The 18,504-nt window shown below is 37.2% G+C and overlaps 2 protein-coding genes across 3 annotated transcripts; both read right to left on the bottom strand.

The window, feature by feature from the left end:
• Window positions 1-4,272: 4,272 nt before the first annotated feature.
• On the bottom strand, window positions 4,273-9,811 carry LOC145548804 (uncharacterized). 2 transcript variants are annotated; one of them, XM_081599789.1, is made up of 4 exons: window positions 9,206-9,811; window positions 6,042-6,091; window positions 5,567-5,926; window positions 4,273-5,294 (listed from the first exon to the last, which is right to left on the bottom strand). In XM_081599789.1, exons 2-4 carry the CDS (start codon window positions 6,088-6,090, stop codon window positions 5,113-5,115), a joined length of 591 nt encoding a protein of 196 aa, XP_081455915.1. In that variant the 5' UTR covers window position 6,091; window positions 9,206-9,811; the 3' UTR covers window positions 4,273-5,112. The 2 variants fall into 2 exon arrangements, with proteins under 2 accessions (XP_081455915.1, XP_081455914.1); XM_081599788.1 differs by having other exon boundaries at window positions 5,567-5,929; window positions 9,206-9,805.
• Window positions 9,812-16,589: 6,778 nt separating this feature from the next.
• On the bottom strand, window positions 16,590-17,279 carry LOC145548925 (uncharacterized). The gene is made up of 2 exons (XM_081600037.1): window positions 17,211-17,279; window positions 16,590-17,098 (listed from the first exon to the last, which is right to left on the bottom strand). Exons 1-2 carry the CDS (start codon window positions 17,257-17,259, stop codon window positions 16,695-16,697), a joined length of 453 nt encoding a protein of 150 aa, XP_081456163.1. The 5' UTR covers window positions 17,260-17,279; the 3' UTR covers window positions 16,590-16,694.
• Between the last annotated feature and the right edge of the window lie 1,225 nt (window positions 17,280-18,504).

The following is an 18,504-nucleotide window of genomic DNA, read 5'->3' as shown; positions in this document are numbered from 1 at the left end:
CTTGTAAGTTAGCAGTGAATAAATAAATATAGTATATACCAAACAAAGCAAATAAATAAATAAATATATTATATTCCAAACAATATTGGCTGCTGAGCTTGAGCTTTAGTTGTTCCTGTTAATTCGGGGGCTGCAGAAGAAGAAGAAAGGACTTTACTGTTAAAGCTCGTGACACATATTCTGATTGTTTTGGTTCTGTTCTGTCTTTTTAAGAGTTGCATTATTCCTTGTCTACGAAGTATGATGTTTAAAACAATTAACACAACTGTTGTCAGCTATCAGCTAGCAAAGGCATCCTATGAGACAAATGAAGATGACTTGTTTCGAGTTTCTGACGATTTTCTGAACAATGATGAAGTTCTGTAATCAATAAACAGATTAATTCATTTGCTGAATTATTCCTACACCGAAAATGTGAAAAGAAGTGGTGTTAGTGATGAGAAAAATGTAAAGAAACGCAAGAACTACTGACTATCTTAGTCTGAAAGAAGACTGCTGCCCTCTGGTGGTCAGAAAGTGTAGAATGAGTTTTAGAGAAGGAATGAAACTTATTCGGAAAGTTCAACAATGTTGAATTACTCACAAATGCACTGTAATAACCTGATGGTGCTCCTCGAGTTGGCTTTTGGGGACGAACGATTGAAGAAAGTCTTCGTTTACCCGAAAACTAACATAGAATGATCCAATTTCCATGACTGTAAAGCAGTAAACATGGCGGACCATGCATGGCTCATCCTTCAGTTCAGCGGTTTGAGGCAGAGACGCTGAACAAGTCAAAGTCTCTTTGGCCAGAGACGGAAAACTAGATCATGTCTAATATGCTTAAAGCTGTTTGATTGATCACAGAGGAGAAGTGCATTGTGGGAAATGGTGTTTTGAGGAACAAAACTAGTGACTTGATGCCAGAAATGCATTGAAATGTATAAAAATGCAAGAACTACTGACCATCTTAGTCTGAAAGAAGACTGCTGCCCTCTGGTGGTCAGAAAGTGTAGAATGAGTTTTAGAGAAGGAATGAAACTTATTCGGAAAGTTCAACAATGTTGAATTACTCACAAATGCACTGTAATAACCTGATGGTGCTCCTCGAGTTGGCTTTTGGGGAGGAACGATTGAAGAAAATCTTCGTTTCCCCAAAACTTACATAGAATGATCCGATTTCCATGACTGTAAAGCAGTAAACATGGCGGACCATGCATGGCTCATCCTTCAGTTCAGCTGTTTGAGGCAGAGATGCTGAACGAGTCAAAGTCTCTTTGGTCGGAGACGGAAAACTAGATCATGTCTAATATGCTTAAAGCTGTTTGATTGATCACAGAGGAGAAGTGCATTGTGGGAAATGGTGAAACTAGTGCCTAGTTGCCAGAAATGCAAGAACTGCTGACCATCTTAGTCTGAAAGAAGACTGCTGCCCTCTGGTGGTCAGAAAGTGTAGAATGAGTTTTAGAGAAGGAATGAAACTTATTCGGAAAGTTCAACAATGTTGAATTACTCACAAATGCACTTTAATAACCTGATGGTGCTCCTCGAGTTGGCTGTTGGGGAGGAACGATTGAAGAAAGTCTTCGTTTACCCGAAAACTAACATAGAATGATCCGATTTCCATGACTGTAAAGCAGTAAACATGGCGGACCATGCATGGCTCATCCTTCAGTTCAGCGGTTTGAGGCAGAGACGCTGAACGAGTCAAAGTCTCTTTGGCCAGAGACGGAAAACTAGATCATGTCTGATATGCTTTAAGTTGTTAGATTGATCACAGAGGAGAAGTGCATTGTGGGAAATGGTGTTTTGAGAAAAGAAAACTCAAAATACCAGGAATGCAAAGATGCATTTTCTGCTGATCACTTTAGTCAGGAAGACTGCTGCCCTCTGGTGGTCAGACACTGGGAAATGAACCGAACTGGAAACACACAGCTTTAAATAAGAGGTTTAGTTCAGCCTTAGTTTGAAGTACTGAACTTCAGATTTTACAGTTTCTTTGATTATTATCTGTAATATTGAGACAATAATCATAGATGATGTTTCAAGTCACTGAATCGACGACTCAGCTGTGATGATGTTCAGTTTCAGTTCAAAGCAGCAGAACAGATAAAAATGCTGAATGAACTTGAGATGATGAATGTTTCTAAATCAAAGAATCTGATCTTTAGCTTTATAAAGTGAGTTTTCATCATGATGATGACCTGCTGGCTTGATGCACAACTGGCTTCACAACTGGATCATAAAAATTAACAAAAACAAACAAATGATCATTTCTGGCTTTTACAACATAAAAAATATTCATTAGGATCAAATTTTGACCTTATTGGTTTCATTATTCTGTATAATCTGTTGGTGGTTCAATACATCGACTTTAATTCTCCAGATTCTCTCATTAAACTTTATTGATCACTGATGTGACAGACAGTCTGAGCATCAAACCAGCAGCTGTACTCTCATTGAATGAAACATTTTCTCTTTCTGTAATTTACGCTCATGTTACAATTCATATATATTAACAGAAAACTTTCTGGGTAAAATCAAAAAGTTTTGAATGTTTCTAAATTCTTCATTCTATTCATGTTTTTGCAAACAAACTGCAGCTTAAATTTCTGATCTTTATGATAAATTCAAAGAAAAAATCCCAAACTGAAAATATTTCCTTCATATTTTTCTGTAACTTTAATGTCAGTAAATGAATAAACTGATTTCAAACATGTGTCTGTGTGAACTTGTCTAGTTTTAAAGGTACATTTCTACATAAAGTCTGTAGAAATCTCAAAACAGCTGGAAAATATTTAAGTTTCTTTTATCAGTTTTGAAAAAATGTTAAGACATTAAGATGTAAATATTTAGTTAAATATTGGCTCAGATTTTTTTGTGTTTACTATAAAATTATATATATATAGGGCTGCACAGTGGTGCAGTTGGTAGAGCTGTTGCCTTGCAGCAAGAAGGTTCTGGGTTCGATTCCCGGCCTGGGGTCTTTCTGCATGGAGTTTGCATGTTCTCCCTGTGCGTGCGTGGGTTTTCTCCGGGTACTCCAGCTTCCTCCCCCAGTCCAAAAACATGACTGTCAGGTTAATTGGCCTTTCCAAATTGCCCCTAGGTGAGTGTGTGTGTCCTGTGTGTCTCTGTGTTGCCCTGCAACAGACTGGCGACCTGTCCAGGGTGTATCCCGCCTCTCGCCCGGAAAGTTAGCTGGAGATGGGCACCAGCACCCCTCCCGACCTCACTGAGGGAAAAAGGGTGCAAGAAAATGGATGGATGGATAAAATTATAGAAATAAATTAATTTCAACGGTTTAATTCTTGAAACAGGTGGTTCTGTCAAGATAATGGTGGAGATGTAAAGATTCTCACTGCTTTTATGTTGATGCTTATTTGAAAAAAAAAAACAGAATTAATAATTTGATTATTTTTATTAATAGAAAAAGAATAAAGCATCAACATTTCCCAGTAAAAACTATCAGCTGATCGATCTCCAGATATTTAATTGATCCAACATTTCTGCTGGTTTTAGAGAAGCAGCTCCTCTTCATCGTTTTCTATAAATAAATAAATTTAGTCGATATTTAATGTCATCTAAACTAATGTGGGGTTTAATTTTGTTTTTGTCCATCATGTTGTAACATGATCAACATGTCAATAAAACAAACTGATTAATTATGTCTAAGACTAACATTGATGATAAAACTTGAAGAATTGAAAAGATTCTGGTGGTAAAAACACAAAACCAGAACAAATGAATCTGAACTGATCCAGTCAGTTCGTCTCTCAGACCTTCAGCTCTATCAGCTCACAGTTCCTAACTCCACCACCAGGTGGCTCCACCTTGATGGTAGAACTGGTCTGAGGTCAGATCCAGCAGCTGGACTGGTTCTGCTGAGTCCAAACAGCTGCAGCTCATGTTGATGTTAAAGCTTCTGCAGGGAATCAGGTTCTGACAACATGAGGGAAGAAATCTGGATTTATTTCATCAGAACCAGAACCAGTGGAGCAGATCCAGAACTTCACTGGTTCATCAGCTGCTGCAGCTGAAAGCAGCTCAGATCAGGGTTCTGGTTCAAGGTTCTGGTTCCAGGTTCTGGTTTCAGGTTCTGATTGAGTCCAGAACGTCTATTTCCAGCAGCCAGCGGGTCAGAACCAGCTCCAGCTGGACGGGTCATCAGCCAGGCAGAGCAAGGATTTATGCAAATACTAAATATTTCCCTCGTTAATGGAAGCTGTAAGTAATGCTCTGTTGGTCCTCATGATTTTTTTAATGATTTTATATCAGAAAAAAACAAAACGCTTGAGGAATAGAAACTTTAATTGATTAAAAATGACAAATATTTCATTGAATCTACCAGAGAAATTGAGCCATCTGGAGCAAAACATCCATCCATCCATCCATCCATCCAGACTCCTTGTGTTCAGACTGTTCCGACACTTTTTTATTCAATAATTTTACATTATCGTACATAAACTTGAAGAAATCTTTGAACATCTGGAAAACTTCCTGACTCACCTCGTTTAGTTTATAAAAGTTATCAGGAAAACTTCAAGTAAAGTCAAACAATTTTACAAAAAAAATAAATATTAATGAGAAAATATTGTATGAAGAGCAGATGATGATGGCCAGGAGAATCAGTGCATTGAAATGTAAAATAACAGATAATTGAATCTTTTTGACTTCATTAATATTTTAAAACACCAGGAAACAATAATTTAATACTCTTTATATACAATAATGAATAAAAAATCTGGTTTGTTCTTCATTAAATGTTGTGACAATTACCTTTATGACTTCTACCATTATGTCCAAAATTATTATTCAGGCTTAAAGTTCAATCATTCATTATCCATCAACTAATTATTAGAATAGCTGCATGACTTTTATTTATAAAGTTACTTCAAAGAGAACTGCAAAACTACAACTTTCCATGGGAAAAAATAACACAAAGTAGGGAAGTTTTGGTTATAAACCACAGCAGCTTGTTTACAGACCAACAGCTGATGTAATGCACAGTGGTGGAGGAGTAATGATGTGGGATTGTTTTCCTGTCAGGACTGGAGTCCATGATCTCCTCTGTTTACCAAAGTAGAATCCAAAACGAGTTCAGGATCCATCAGCTGCTTCCTGAAGATTCAGTTAAACAACTGAATTAAAGTTCATCATCAGTCGATTCACCAGTAGAGTTCTGGATCCATGTTTGATCAGAAAAACTGTGATAATAGCTGCTGCTGTCAGTCCCAGTAAAACAAGGAGGCCAACTCGTCCTTGACTGTTTGATGCTGAATCTTCTTTATGATTATGGAAAATTCCAGAAGAAGCTGGAAAATGGATTGAAATAAAAGTGTTTTATGTATCATTAGAGAAACTGATGTTCATGTAAAATTATGTTTTAGTTTATTTTATGACGTCTTTAGCTTTGAATTTTAGAGGAAACAATAGAAAGGACACAATAAACCACTGTTGAAGCAAACGGTTAAAATATTAACAGAAACGAAAAGAGAAAATATTTCAGAGGTAAACGACACGAGAGCAACAAATTCTTAGCTGAATTACAGAAAAACCTGAAACTTTCTTTGAAGTTCAAACTCACCAGTAACGTTGAGTCGACATGTTCCAGAGTTGAATCCATAATCTGTCATCACGTCACACAGATACAGACCAGAGTCTTCAGTCCTCAGTCTGGACACATGGAGTCTGATTCGTCCTTCTCTGAGGACGTCTTTGTCACTCTGGACTCGTCCTGAAAACTGATCATCCTGAGACTCTGGAAACTCAACTCCATCATGGACCTGATAGAGAACTGATTCTTTTCCAGGAGCCAACAGGCTGCAGTAGATGAACAGTTCCCTGTAGGATCCCTGAGTCCTGGAGGTGAAGGTCCACTCCAGAGTGATGCTGTGGTTCTCCTCGGCCTCATAGCTGCTCTGGGTCACATTCACTACAAATGTTGCTGCTGAGGAGACAGAGAGGGAAAGAGAGGAGCAGACACACTGAGAACTGGAACATGGGAGTCTTTCAGCTCCATCTAGAGAGCTTTCTGTCACAAAGACAAGATGGAGACTGACCACAGAGACATGAGCTGAGGATGAGGAGCAGCAGGGAGATCATCTTCATCCTGAGAGAGAGAGGAAGAGGAGGAGAGGCAGCAGGACATCAGGAACAGTGTCACTAACAATATGAGGAACAACTGGATAGTGTTTTCACTGACAGACTTCAAGACTTTAAAATTTCATCAGGTGAAAACTTTCTTTGAAATCTAATCATCCCATGAGATCAGTTAATCTGCACCAAACTCTTTCTCTCTCTCTGCAGCAACAATCTGATCATCTTTCTGCTACAAACCAAACATTTCTCACTGTCTCATGTTGGATCAGAGTTTTCTTCCAGTTTTCATTTGGTCCGGCCCCCTGAACAATACCAGAAAGCATTTAGATTTTTTTTTCTTTGTATTTTCCAGACTATAAGCCGCTACTTTTTTTCCTAAGCTTTAAACCTTGCGGCTTATATGTGGATTTTTCTTCAACCACCAGGGGGCTCTTTAGCAGGAAGTGAATCATTGGAAGTCAAAATAAAAGAAGAAAGCGCCCATTAAAACGGAATACATTTTTAATAGGGAATTGAAATTTGAGAATGTTGTTGATCAGTTAAATAGCATTGAGGGGGAAAAGAAGATTTTTCAGTTTTTTAAAATAATACTGGGATCATTATGAGAATTTGAGGTATAGATATTAGGATCCAGTAGATGGCAGTAGTGCAACAATAATGGATGCAGGCTGCCGATGAAATCTAAAGAAGAAGAAGAAGGCGCCCATTTTCATTTAGCACATGCTAGTAGCAACACGAAGGATCAGCACTTTTACCGTTACAGTTACTGTACGGAAACTACCGTAATCAGTTCAGTTAAATCTAAACTTGGCAACGTTTTCTTTTTCATTCGTAATAAATGTGATATTCAATTGACCTGTTATTACTCAAATTTTGGGTGTCCGCCCCCCTCTGCTGCATCGCTGTGGAAAACCTGGAGCGGCAGAGATATCTGTGGCTTATAGTCCGGAAAATACGGTATTTATTTTATAAATAGTGTTATTTCCTGGATTTTTTCTGTGAAGAACCCAGAGAGGGTTATTTGATTGTGCTTTCTGGAAAACAATACATTTTTACATGTAGGCACAACCCTACAATCGTCACACTTTTTCTGTTACAAACTGACTCCTGGGACGGAGACGTTCAGAAGCAAAACTGGACAAGAAGAAGATATTTCTACCATCAGTTAATATTTATACTGGGAAGTTCATGAAAATATTGTTTCTGCACTTTGACTGACGAGTCAAAGTGCAGAAGGTTTCAGATTCTGAAGTGTAACAAAAATAGTAATCATTTTATTTTAACTCAGATTTTATTTTTGTTGAATTATTTCTATAACCTGAAACAAAAACTGATGAAAAATAAAATAATACATATTGATCTGATCTGCTGAGATTAAATTATTGTTTTCAGTTTGGATCATTTCTTCAGTTCTAATAGTTCATACTTTGGATTCTTGTGCTTATTTTGTGCCTCTTTAGCTATCAGTGAAAACTTTGGTTTTCATTTATATTTACATTTAAATAATTCCCTGTTCCTGTTCATTACTGATTGATTAATGTGTATTTAGAGTCTTTCTACTTTGTTTGTTGTGGTTTTTTTCTTCTTCAGTGAAGCTGGATGCTCTGTTGACTTGAACATGACCTGCTGGAAACGCCTGCAGCTCAACAGCTTATTGGTCCTGTGACCAATGTGAAATTATTCATTCATTCTGATTCCTTGTCAGTGGGTCACGTCACATGTTAAAAACCAATCTTCTTTTAAATATGAAAATATGTAAAAAAAATCTAAAATCTAAAAAATGGATGCACCTCATCCTGGTAGAACAATTTCAGCCTGATTTGTGGTCACTGGGTCACATGACCTGAATGCTACTGAGGAAAAATGCTAAATTTTGATCATCAAAATTGCATGAAAAATATAAAAAGGGTTTTGAAATGGAATAAAACTGAGTGTGCCTCCTATACAGCAGAATAATTTCACCCTGATTTTGACCAAATGGGTCACATGACTTGAAAGCTATAGAAGAAAAAAATGTTTTAATATTAAAATGATTTAAAAAGGCTCATTTGTGAACTCAGATATATTTTACCTGCCATGTTATTAAAACCTGCAGTAATAAGTTCTGTCTGCATGTTTCTCATTAAATCGCTCAGAGATTATTCCTCTCATAATGTCTGAACAACTTAGAAACATAATAATCAGTGCCAGGTGTTCAAATCTCTTCCTCTGTCGTTCAACATTAAACATCTGTCAGGATTTGAGAGTCAGATAAGAAACAACCTGATTTTTTTAATAATATGGCCTGAAAAATACACCTGACTTTATAACAAAGGTTGTTTTTTTTATCTTTTATTTGACCCGTTTTGATTGGCTTAGAGTTAACCTTCCGAGGTTACCTGAACGCATCATGAGGAAGGAGCGGTAAGTTCACTGATGCCAGAAGGTTCAAGAGATTCATTAAAACAATGAGCATGGCCGTCAAAAAGGCTTAGAGTTCAAAATAAAATATGCACAATGGATCAAAACAAGCTAATAAATAAATAAAATAGATAAAGTCAGCAAAAAAGTGGAATAAGTATCCTTAATAATTATTATTAAGGTCTTGAGTGTTGATTCAAAAATACTTAAGCGTTGGAGCAGATCTACAGCTGTAAAGTCATTTATAACGTTAAAAATAATCTGGATAATTAGTAAAACCATACAGTAAACAGACAAGAGTCACAATGGCAACACATAATATTACAGACTTTAAAATTAATTGCAGATTAAGAAAAACAGAATTCCCAATGGGACTGTGTGAATCCTGGATCTCTGAAATCAAGTGGAAATCCATAAGTAATTCAAACTCTTGAATGGTTTATATTAATCCATAAATCCTAAAAGAATCAAATGTTTGTTTTAGGCGTAACTCGCTGAAGGACATTCTCAACATGTCCTGTTGAGAATCCAGATTTTTCTGCTTGTTGCTTGTTATTATCTCGTCTCTGCAGGTTTGTTAATGTCAGGTGTAAAAGTGAAACCACAAAGACAACAATCACTGTTCAACTTCACATTCAACCTGCATTTATCCAAACAGTCAAATGCATAAAATCAGCTCAACATGATGTTCAGATAGCAAAACCACAAAGAAAACATTAATTACCTCAGTAAAGATACGAAGCTGCATCTTCTGAGATCTCTGAGCAGACAGAAGGAGAAAAGGCGATTCCACCCCAGGGATCTGAACTGACTGTTTTTAGCTCAGTTACTATTATAGCAAAGCGGGACTCAACCTACGTCACAGCAGCACATGGTGTCGATCTCCTGCTGCATGTAGGCGACGGGTGAGTTTCCCTAGAGACATGATATCATGCGGAAACAATTCCACTGAAATGAATGTATCCGTTGTCTAAGCCGTCCTCCCAAACATCCTTACTCTATTCTTTCCAAGATAAAAACAATGGATGTGCTATTTCACGCAGAAAGTTTCTTCTCCAGGACTTGGGACTGGATTTCATCATCTGGTTCCTGCTCCCATTTGAACATTATTACCTCATTTGATCCAGTGCTTTACTGCATTAGACAGCAGGTTTATAAAAATTAACACACATTTCATATAGTATCTTCCAACTCGTGTACATGAGCTAACCAACCACCGCTACTGTTCAGGCCATCACTTAATAATCGCAACATGAAAATTCAAAGACACAACTGACAGAATGTTCTGTTTGCCGTTTTTTTGCTTTAATTTAACCCTCCTGTTATGTTGCGGGTGAAATTAGCCCCTTTGATAGTTTTCTTAATTTTTTTAAATAGTTAGAAGTATTTTTTTTCTGCATGAAACTTTTTCTGTTTGTCTTAAGAGCACTACATATAAATTGAAAATGGTTCATTTTACACATTTACACCAACCCCTGGGTGTTACATAGAAACTGTTCGGGTCAATTTGACTCTGCAGTCAAGCTGGGAGCTGATGGACCATTACTGGAAAACCTTTTGGTGCCAAGAATAAGGCCAAAGCTTACATGTGAATGTCATACAGTCTTAGTCAATATATTAGGACTTGTCCTGCTGAGACTCGTCAGATTAATAGTACCTTAAATACTTGTAATTTCACTTCGTGACGGAATTAACAAAATAACTTTTCAGTCATTCTAATTTTGTCATGAGTTGAGGTTGTAGATGATGAGGTAAACACAGTCAACCCAGGTAGAAGTGAGCAAATGATGAAGAGTCACACAATGTACAGTCCAGGCAGCTGTAGCAAAGATTCTCACACTGCTAGCAACTGGATTAAGACATGAGACACGACAAAAGGACAGCCGAGACAAGGGACAGGTGGGACTAAATACACAAGGAGGACAATCAGGGGAAACGAGGGGGGGAAACGAGGGACAGCTGGGAACAATCAAGGAGTAGACAGGACAAAACTGAACACAGAAAAAACTAATCCTCACAAATTTATAGAATAAATCTGTATATTAGATCAATGCTTGCCTACAGTTGAAAACAGTTTCACAATTCAGAAATACTTTTTGTTAAGAATGATCACATATTTGCCAAAGCTGTTCAAAAAATATAATCAACATAAGATTCTGTAACAATCAAAATGTTATTAATTTCAAAAGCAGAATAAATACATTCTGTGTAAACCAAACAGGGGTGAAACTAAGGGGGTACAGCGGGGTACTGCGTACCCCTAAAAAATTTAGCGGGGTACGCAGTACCTGCAAGAGAGAGGAGCGGCTGTCTGCTGTAAAACATCAGTGGGTTCACTGTGCAGCCGTGAGTTCACCCACTAATTAGCCGTGACTGATTAGTTTTTCAAGAACGATCTAAAACACGACTTTTTCAGTTAATAAATCGCTTTTTTTTCCCCATTTCATATTGTTTCTGAACTGTTCGTGCTTTGCTAAAGCAGGGATGCAACACGTCGATAGAGGAAGGTTTTGAGTCGATCTCAGCATTAGGTGACAAACTGAACGCAGTCAGGACGCTGAGACCAGAACGTTCTCCTCTGACTCCTTATCAAAACGTTCATAACTTTATTAAAGAACAACAAAAAATCAACAAAACGTGTTCAAATTAATGACCCAACAACAATAATATGTCGCTAATTGTTTCAACAAGCTGTTGCGGAATTCTGTGCGTTTCGGTTCCATAACTAGCAGAGCAGGAGTTTAAAATTAACTAACCAACCACCGCTGTGTTCATGAGAGGCTTATCACAAAATAAATATCAAGCCTGAAAACCTGATATTTTAACGGACTGAATCTCTGGTCGGCTTTTGGAGCGCAGGAGGTTGCCATGGCAATGGGTGTGTTTAAATGACACAGACGGAGAGTAAAAGGTGCGAGTGGTATAGAGTTGATCGCCTGTTCAGGTTGTTTTATCTTTGTCTCAGCTCATCACAGCCGCTGTAGTTTCTGAACGTTCAATAAACGACAGACTTGGACTAATGACCTTGTTCTTTGTGAGGATAAGTGTCACTTTGGTTGTTTTTTGACATCATAGAGTTTGGTTTGTGTCATTTTCATCATTTTTTGACCTCATAGTTTAGTGTGTGTCACGTAGGTTGTTATTTGACATCATAGTTTAGAATGTTTCATTTTTGTTGTTTTTTGACATCATAGTTTAGTGTGTGTCACTTTGGTTGTTTTTTGACATCATAGTGTAGTATGCGTCTCTTTTGTTGTTTTTTGACATCATAGTTTAGAATGTCTCATTTTCTCATTTTTGACATCATAGCTTAGTATGCGTCACTTTGGTTGTTTTTTGACATCATAGAGTTTAGTTTGTGTCATTTTCATCAATTTTTGACATCATATGTTAGTGTGTCACTGGTCGTTTTTTACATCATTGTTTAGTATGTGTAATTTTGTTTTTTTGACATCATAGTTTAGAATGTTTAATTTTTGTTCTTTTTTGACATCATAGTTTAGAATGTTTCATTTTTGTTGTTTTTTGACATCATAGTTTTTTTGTTGTTTTTTGACATCATAGTGTAGTATGCGTCTCTTTTGTTGTTTTTAACAGTTTAGTTTGTGTCATTTTCATCGTTTTTTGACATCATAGATTAGTGTGTGTCACTGGTCATTTTTTGACATCATAGTTTAGTGTGTGTCACTTAGGTTGTTTTTTGACATTATAGTTTAGAATGTTTCATTTTTGTTGTTTTTTGACATCACAGTTTAGTATCCGTCTCTTTTGTTGTTTTTTGACATCATAGAGTTTAGTTTGTGTCATTTTCATCATTTTTTGACATCATAGTTTAGTGTGTGTCACTTAGGTTGTTTTTTGACATCATAGATTAGTGTGCGTCACTTTGGTTGTTTTTTGACATCATAGTTTAGTGTGTGTTACTTAGGTTGTTTTTTGACATCATAGTTTTTTTGTTGTTTTTTGACATCATAGTGTAGTATGCGTCTCTTTTGTTGTTTTTAACAGAGTTTAGTTTGTGTCATTTTCATCATTTTTTGACATCATAGATTAGTGTGTCACTGGTCTAGCATTTTTATGGTCATTTTTTTTGTCATAGTACCCCCGAGAATTTAAAACTACTTTCACCCCTGAAAACAAATGAATCCTTGTCAGTGTTAACTGTGAACTTTTCAATGATGTGATTCTGACTCCATCGCTGACCCTCAGTTGGGATAAATTTGTGTCCTGCTGAGTTACACATAGCAGATGAGAGATATATCAATATTCAATTACATTCTTCAATTCACATCATCATCACTGTCATTAGTTCAGGTTATTCAGGGGCAGCTGCAGAAAAACAGGAGAGAGAAAAAATATTTTAAATGAAATAAAACCTGTCTTATTGTATCATTTAGCATCTTTAATATTTGCTATATTAAAGACACATCTATGCATAACTCAGCAGAGAACAAATTTATGCCAATTGAGGGTCAGCTGTGGAGTCAGGATGAAATAATTGAAAAATATAAAGTTTGCCAGGACTGAAACCTTTTCAACAAAGGACTGAAAAGTTCCTTTGTTAGTAATTCCTTCACTAAGTGATTAATTAGATTAATTAGACCGTGCATGTTTTAACATATTTATATTTTTGCTATAAAGATACTATTAATCTGACCGGCTTCATCAGGGCATCATTTATTGAATAAGGCTGCATAAGTTCTGGCCTCATTCTTGGCACAGAAGCAGAAAAGCCAATCCAGTAACTCTGGGTGCATCGACTCTCCACCAACTAGAAACACAAAGTTACAATCTTGCTTTGTGACTCATTAATTTTCCATTTGCAGTCAGTCAAGCTTTACAAAATTGCAAGGTCTGTAAGGAAAAAGGTTTTGTGATGTAAACATCCAAATGGAGTAGTTATGAAAAATAAAATAGTTTTTACTGCTGTGTGTTAATTTGAAGCCTTCTTTGAAATGTCTAATAACAGCTTTGACAACTGATGAGTTGTTCTTACAGTCTGTTGTTGAAAGGAGATTGTATGACTTGTATAAATATTTTTTATCAGACAAAATTTGCTCAAACTCTCATCATCACATTTTATTAAATAAGAGTCAAAACAGAGAGACCAGGAAGGGACTGGTACCAAAACGAATCAGAACAGAGTAAACAAAAAGGTTTCAAAAACATTACATTATTGGTTACAGTACTTTGTAAATTATATTTTATCCCTTTTATTAGTACTTTAATTATTATTATATGGAAGCCATACAAGCTAAAATATCTCCATTAAAATATAAAAAAGTATATATTGTTGTTGCGCAACATCTCCCTCCCCTTCTCAGAGGAGGGAGATGTGCAGCCAGCTCTCCATCTAACGGGTAATTTGAGTTTTCTAAATCTGATGGGATTTTTCCCTGTTCAGAACTGAAGTAAACTCTGTTTAAGCTGGCGTCGAGAAAGACTAGCCTGGTTTCTAACGACCTCCATCCAGATGTCCCACCCTTTTTCACCCTGTGAATTAGCCAGATTGAGCAGCCTGCAATAAGCTAGTTTCACAGAGCACACCTGTTAACGGTCGCTCTTTCTCTTTTTTACAACTTGCACTTGTTACTGAACCAGGTTGGTTTTAGTGACTCGTTCGAGTCCCAAGGGTGTTGTTTTAGTTTTGGCTAAAAGCAACCTATAAAACATTTCTACTTTTTCCTCCCAGAATCAAACTTCATAGCTATTTTACAACCATCAAAGAACTTTAAGGTGACTCATTAATTGAATGTCCACAACATCTTTTAGATTTTCTTAATGCTAATTATTTTATTAGTAAGGCAATTTTGCAAAGGTCAGTACAGCTTAATTCACTAGCAGAAATAATCAAATAAGTAAAATCAATAATCTAGCCTATCTTTCCCTAATGCTGACACTGAGAACTAAAAAAGGGAAACTTTGAGAGAGACGGACAGAGTTTGGCATTTTGAACCCCAGAACTGGCCTGATGATGAAGAAGGTGTTGCAGCAGCAGGAGGTTCCCAGTACAGGAAGAGTACTGACTTAGAGCGGCAGGTCTCGGGCCTCAGGGTGACTTCCTCATGCGCGTAGCGGTCCTCAGCTTCTTGTCTTGCAGCTCTGTAGCTCCCTTCTCGTCTCACGATCTTTCTGGTCCCACGGAAGGAACACACCAGTTCTTCCTCTTTGCCTTTGTTCTTTGCCTTTGTCTTTATCTTTGTCTTTATCTTCATCTTTGCCTTGGTCTTTGTCTTTGGGGGTCTAAACCCAGCTGTTGAGAGAAGTGCGATTTGAAGCCACATGTTGCGGGGCTAACGGGTTGGTCCCCATGTGCAGAACAGTCTCCGGCTCTGTGGCCCCGGCTCTTCTTCAGCTGCAGAGTTCTTTGTCCATCTCCGTCTTGGCTCGAAGCTGCCTGAAGGATCCAACCAATGATTCCTCTGTTGCACCCACCTTATAAAGGGTTTATCCACCTTTTGATGCGTTTGCATTGGCTAGCTTTGTTGCTGTGCCTGTCTCATTGGCTGACTGCTTGGACAGATGATCTCATATCCATCACCTTGGAGACCTCATGACCTGATGTCTGTTCTAATGTCCCCAAGTTGCTCAACAGTTCCTCCTACCTCTGTTTCCTGCCCAACCTTTTCTTAGGCAAGTTGAAGTTTAGCAATAAGGCCTTGTCTTCTCCGCTCTCCTATCAGTTCCTCTTTTCCCCTGACCTTCCACCTACCATCTACCTTCAGCACAACATCAGTGACCTTTAATTACAGTTACAACATTTTACACCTTTTCAAGTTCAATGTCAAAATCACATTTATAACCTTTTTGATTTAACATTCATTTATAATGTTATAATAACCATAACTTATTAGTTACTCTTATTACAATCATAATGTGAGTTATTACAGACACTTCTGAAAAGAAACCAAGAATATCCATTATTCTAATTATTTGATACCATGTTACAGTTACTTGTTTCACCTTTAAGTAGTTCCACAAGTGTGAGAGTAAGTGTAAATATTCTTATAATCAAACCAACATCAACCACTGGTTAAACCAATATTAATTATTGGCATAATTGTAAGTCATTATTTTAAGTATTTTACTGTGGGTTTTATCCAATCTCTCAAAATGTTTAGATTTTATTCTTTAAAAACCTTTAATGCTTTAAAATAAGGAATGGTCTGAATTATTTTTAGCCTGATGCAAGATAGAAACTTCCCCTTTTCTTCAGGAAACCAGCTTTTCCTGTTTCATGACTCTCTTTCTGCCTGACTTTGATTTTTTTATGACTAAATAGAAAAAAGTAGAATTAAAACAAAGTTTGCAGGACACAATAACAACACACACAACCAGATTCATTTTATTACAGTCTGACTCTATTGTTGGGTCTTGATGTCACCTGTGTAATTAATTTTAAGGTAATTTTATTTATTATTAGTATTAAACTAAAATCTTCAGCATGGGGAAGTGGGATGAGCTCGACTTTTCTCGACAATATCAATTCAGATTTCATAAAAACGTATTTGTCTCATTATTTAACTTAGTGAAATTATTCAGCTCAGATTTAATCTTCTAGTCACAAACTGGAAGCTCTTGGTTTATTTCTCTACGTGTTTCAACCGATCAGATATTTGTTGATGGTCCAGAGATTCACACAAATGCAGCTTTCATGAAGACAGAAATGTTTTCTCCAGTGGCAAAAGGTCAGGGATAAAAGGTGACCTTGAACCGATACACAGTGAAACTGTTTGTGTGGAACTCCAAACTCCAAAGTGAGTTCAAGATCCATCAGCTGCTTCCTGAAGCTTCAGGGTTCAGATAAACAACTGAATTAAAGTTTTTCATCAGCCGATTCACCAGTAGAGTTCTGGATCCATGTTTGATCAGTAAAACTGTGATAATAGCTGTTGTCACTCCCAGTAAAACATGGAGGCCGATCCGTCCTCGACTGTCTGAAGCTGAATCTTCTTTATGATTATGGAAAATTCCAGAAGAAGCTGGAAAATGGATTGAAATAAAAGTGTTTTATGTATCAATAGAGAAACTGATGTTCATGTAAAATTATGTTTTAGTTTATTTCATGGCGTCTTTAGCTTTGAATGTTAGAGGAAACAATAGAAAGGACACAATAAACGACTGTTGAAGCAAACGGTTAAAATATTAACAGAAACGAAAAGAGAAAATATTTCAGAGCTAAACGACATGAGAGCAACAAATTCTTAGCTGAATTACAGAAAAACCTGAAACTTTCTTTGAAGTTCAAACTCACCAGTAACGTTGAGTCGACATGTTCCAGAGTTGAATCCATAATCTGTCATCACGTCACATAGATACAGACCAGAGTCTTCAGTCCTCAGTCTGGACACATTGAGTCTGATTCGTCCTTCTCTGAGGACGTCTTTGTCACTCTGGACTCGTCCTGAAAACTGATCATGCTGAGAATCTGGAAACTCATCACCTTTATGCATGTGGTAGAGAACAAAGACTCCATGATCAGTGATCACTTCACAGATGATGAACAGATTCTTCCAGGATCCCTGAGTCCTGGAGGTGAAGGTCCACTCCAGAGTGATGCTGTGGTTCTCCTCGGCCTCATAGCTGCTCTGGGTCACATTCACTACAAATGTTGCTGCTGAGGAGACAGAGAGGGAAAGAGAGGAGCAGACACACTGAGAACTGGAACATGGGAGTCTTTCAGCTCCATCTAGAGAGCTTTCTGTCACAAAGACAAGATGGAGACTGACCACAGAGACATGAGCTGAGGATGAGGAGCAGCAGGGAGATCATCTTCATCCTGAGAGAGGAAGAGGAGAAGGAGGGGGAGAGGCAGCAGAGCATCAGGAACAACATCAGTCCGACTTCATTCAGATTTTCTGAGGGTCTTTAATTTCAAAAAGAAAAGTAAATTAGCTGCTGCTCTAATGAGTTCAATGGATTTTGTTAGATTTTGTTCCTGGACATAAAATTAAAACTGGATAAAGAAAAAAATGAACACAGATGAAAACAAATTATTGAATGTCAGGTGAAAGTCCAGCATGACTTGTTCACTGCTACATCAGTTAACAACACATTTATCAGTTCCTCTATCTTAAAAATATGGAGATCTGGTCTCTTCCTCTTTTATGTGACTCAGTTCAAAGTCTAAAACTGAACTATCCCCAAGTCATGTTCTCAGGTTGACATAACAGGGTGTCAGCATGATTTTTCATGTTGACTAAACAGAACCGGTCCCTCAGTAAATAAACTTCTTTCTTGTTCAGAGCAAAAACCAACAGAGCAAACCAGCTGATCGTTATTGACCTTCTCAGGTTACAGGAAGTCAAACTATAATATTGATTAATTCGTGATTTACTGGAGATTTAATGGAAATTTAGAAACATAAATATCAACTCAGTCTGTTTATTAATAAAGAAAGCTTTAACCACTTAATTTTATCATGAATCAGCTCATCCACAAGTTATTTAACATTAATTTAACAAACTCAAAAACTAGAATACTGAATAAAAGTTCAATATTTCCTGTCAGTAATCAGTTTATAGAGATTTGTTACTCATAGAGAAAAAATATTAAGAGTTTTTATTTTTGGAAATTTTTATGATTCTGTCTTTCAGATAAAGAAACCCCAGAATTCAGTGTCTGAAGAAATGAGAATATTTAATTTGATCATAAACAGATGTTTTAAACACAAATGTCGGCTTCTGGAAGGTTTGAACATTTATATGAACTCAATACTTGATTGATCCTGTTTGAATTACAGCATCAATGCATCAATGGAGACGATCAATAAGTGACACTAGAGCCTCTTACTCTACAGCCTGACCCACCCGGATAGCCGAGCTTCAAAACCGGTCAGTCGTTTCTGCTTGAACTCTTCCAGCCCTGGATTCCCGTCATAATCTATTCTTAGCAGTAAGTGTTTAAGTCTTCCACAGACTGGTGACCTGTCCACGGTGACCCCACCTCTTTCCCAGAATGTTAGCTGGAGAGGCACCAGCACCTCCTGACCTCATTAGGGACAAGGGTGTTAGAAAATGGATG

Source organism: Poecilia reticulata, chromosome 18, assembly GCF_904066995.2.
Source record: "Poecilia reticulata chromosome 18, P_reticulata-male-v2, whole genome shotgun sequence".
In the NCBI taxonomy this organism is placed as follows: Eukaryota; Metazoa; Chordata; class Actinopteri; order Cyprinodontiformes; family Poeciliidae; genus Poecilia; species Poecilia reticulata.
This window is presented reverse-complemented; position numbering and strand designations above follow the sequence as displayed.

What these genes read in the sequence shown, in the direction of transcription:
- LOC145548925 (XM_081600037.1), bottom strand. Translation starts at nt 17,259, where the DNA reads ATGAAGATGATCTCCCTGCTGCTCCTCATCCTCAGCTCATGTCTCTGT. An exon ending in CCTCAGCTCATGTCTCTGTG is followed by an intron (nt 17,099 to 17,210) that starts GTCAGTCTCCAT and finishes CTGTCTCCTCAG; the next exon opens with CAGCAACATTTGTAGTGAAT.
- LOC145548804 (XM_081599788.1), bottom strand. Translation starts at nt 6,090, where the DNA reads ATGAAGATGATCTCCCTGCTGCTCCTCATCCTCAGCTCATGTCTCTGT. An exon ending in CCTCAGCTCATGTCTCTGTG is followed by an intron (nt 5,930 to 6,041) that starts GTCAGTCTCCAT and finishes CTGTCTCCTCAG; the next exon opens with CAGCAACATTTGTAGTGAAT. An exon ending in ATGTCGACTCAACGTTACTG is followed by an intron (nt 5,295 to 5,566) that starts GTGAGTTTGAAC and finishes TCCATTTTCCAG; the next exon opens with CTTCTTCTGGAATTTTCCAT.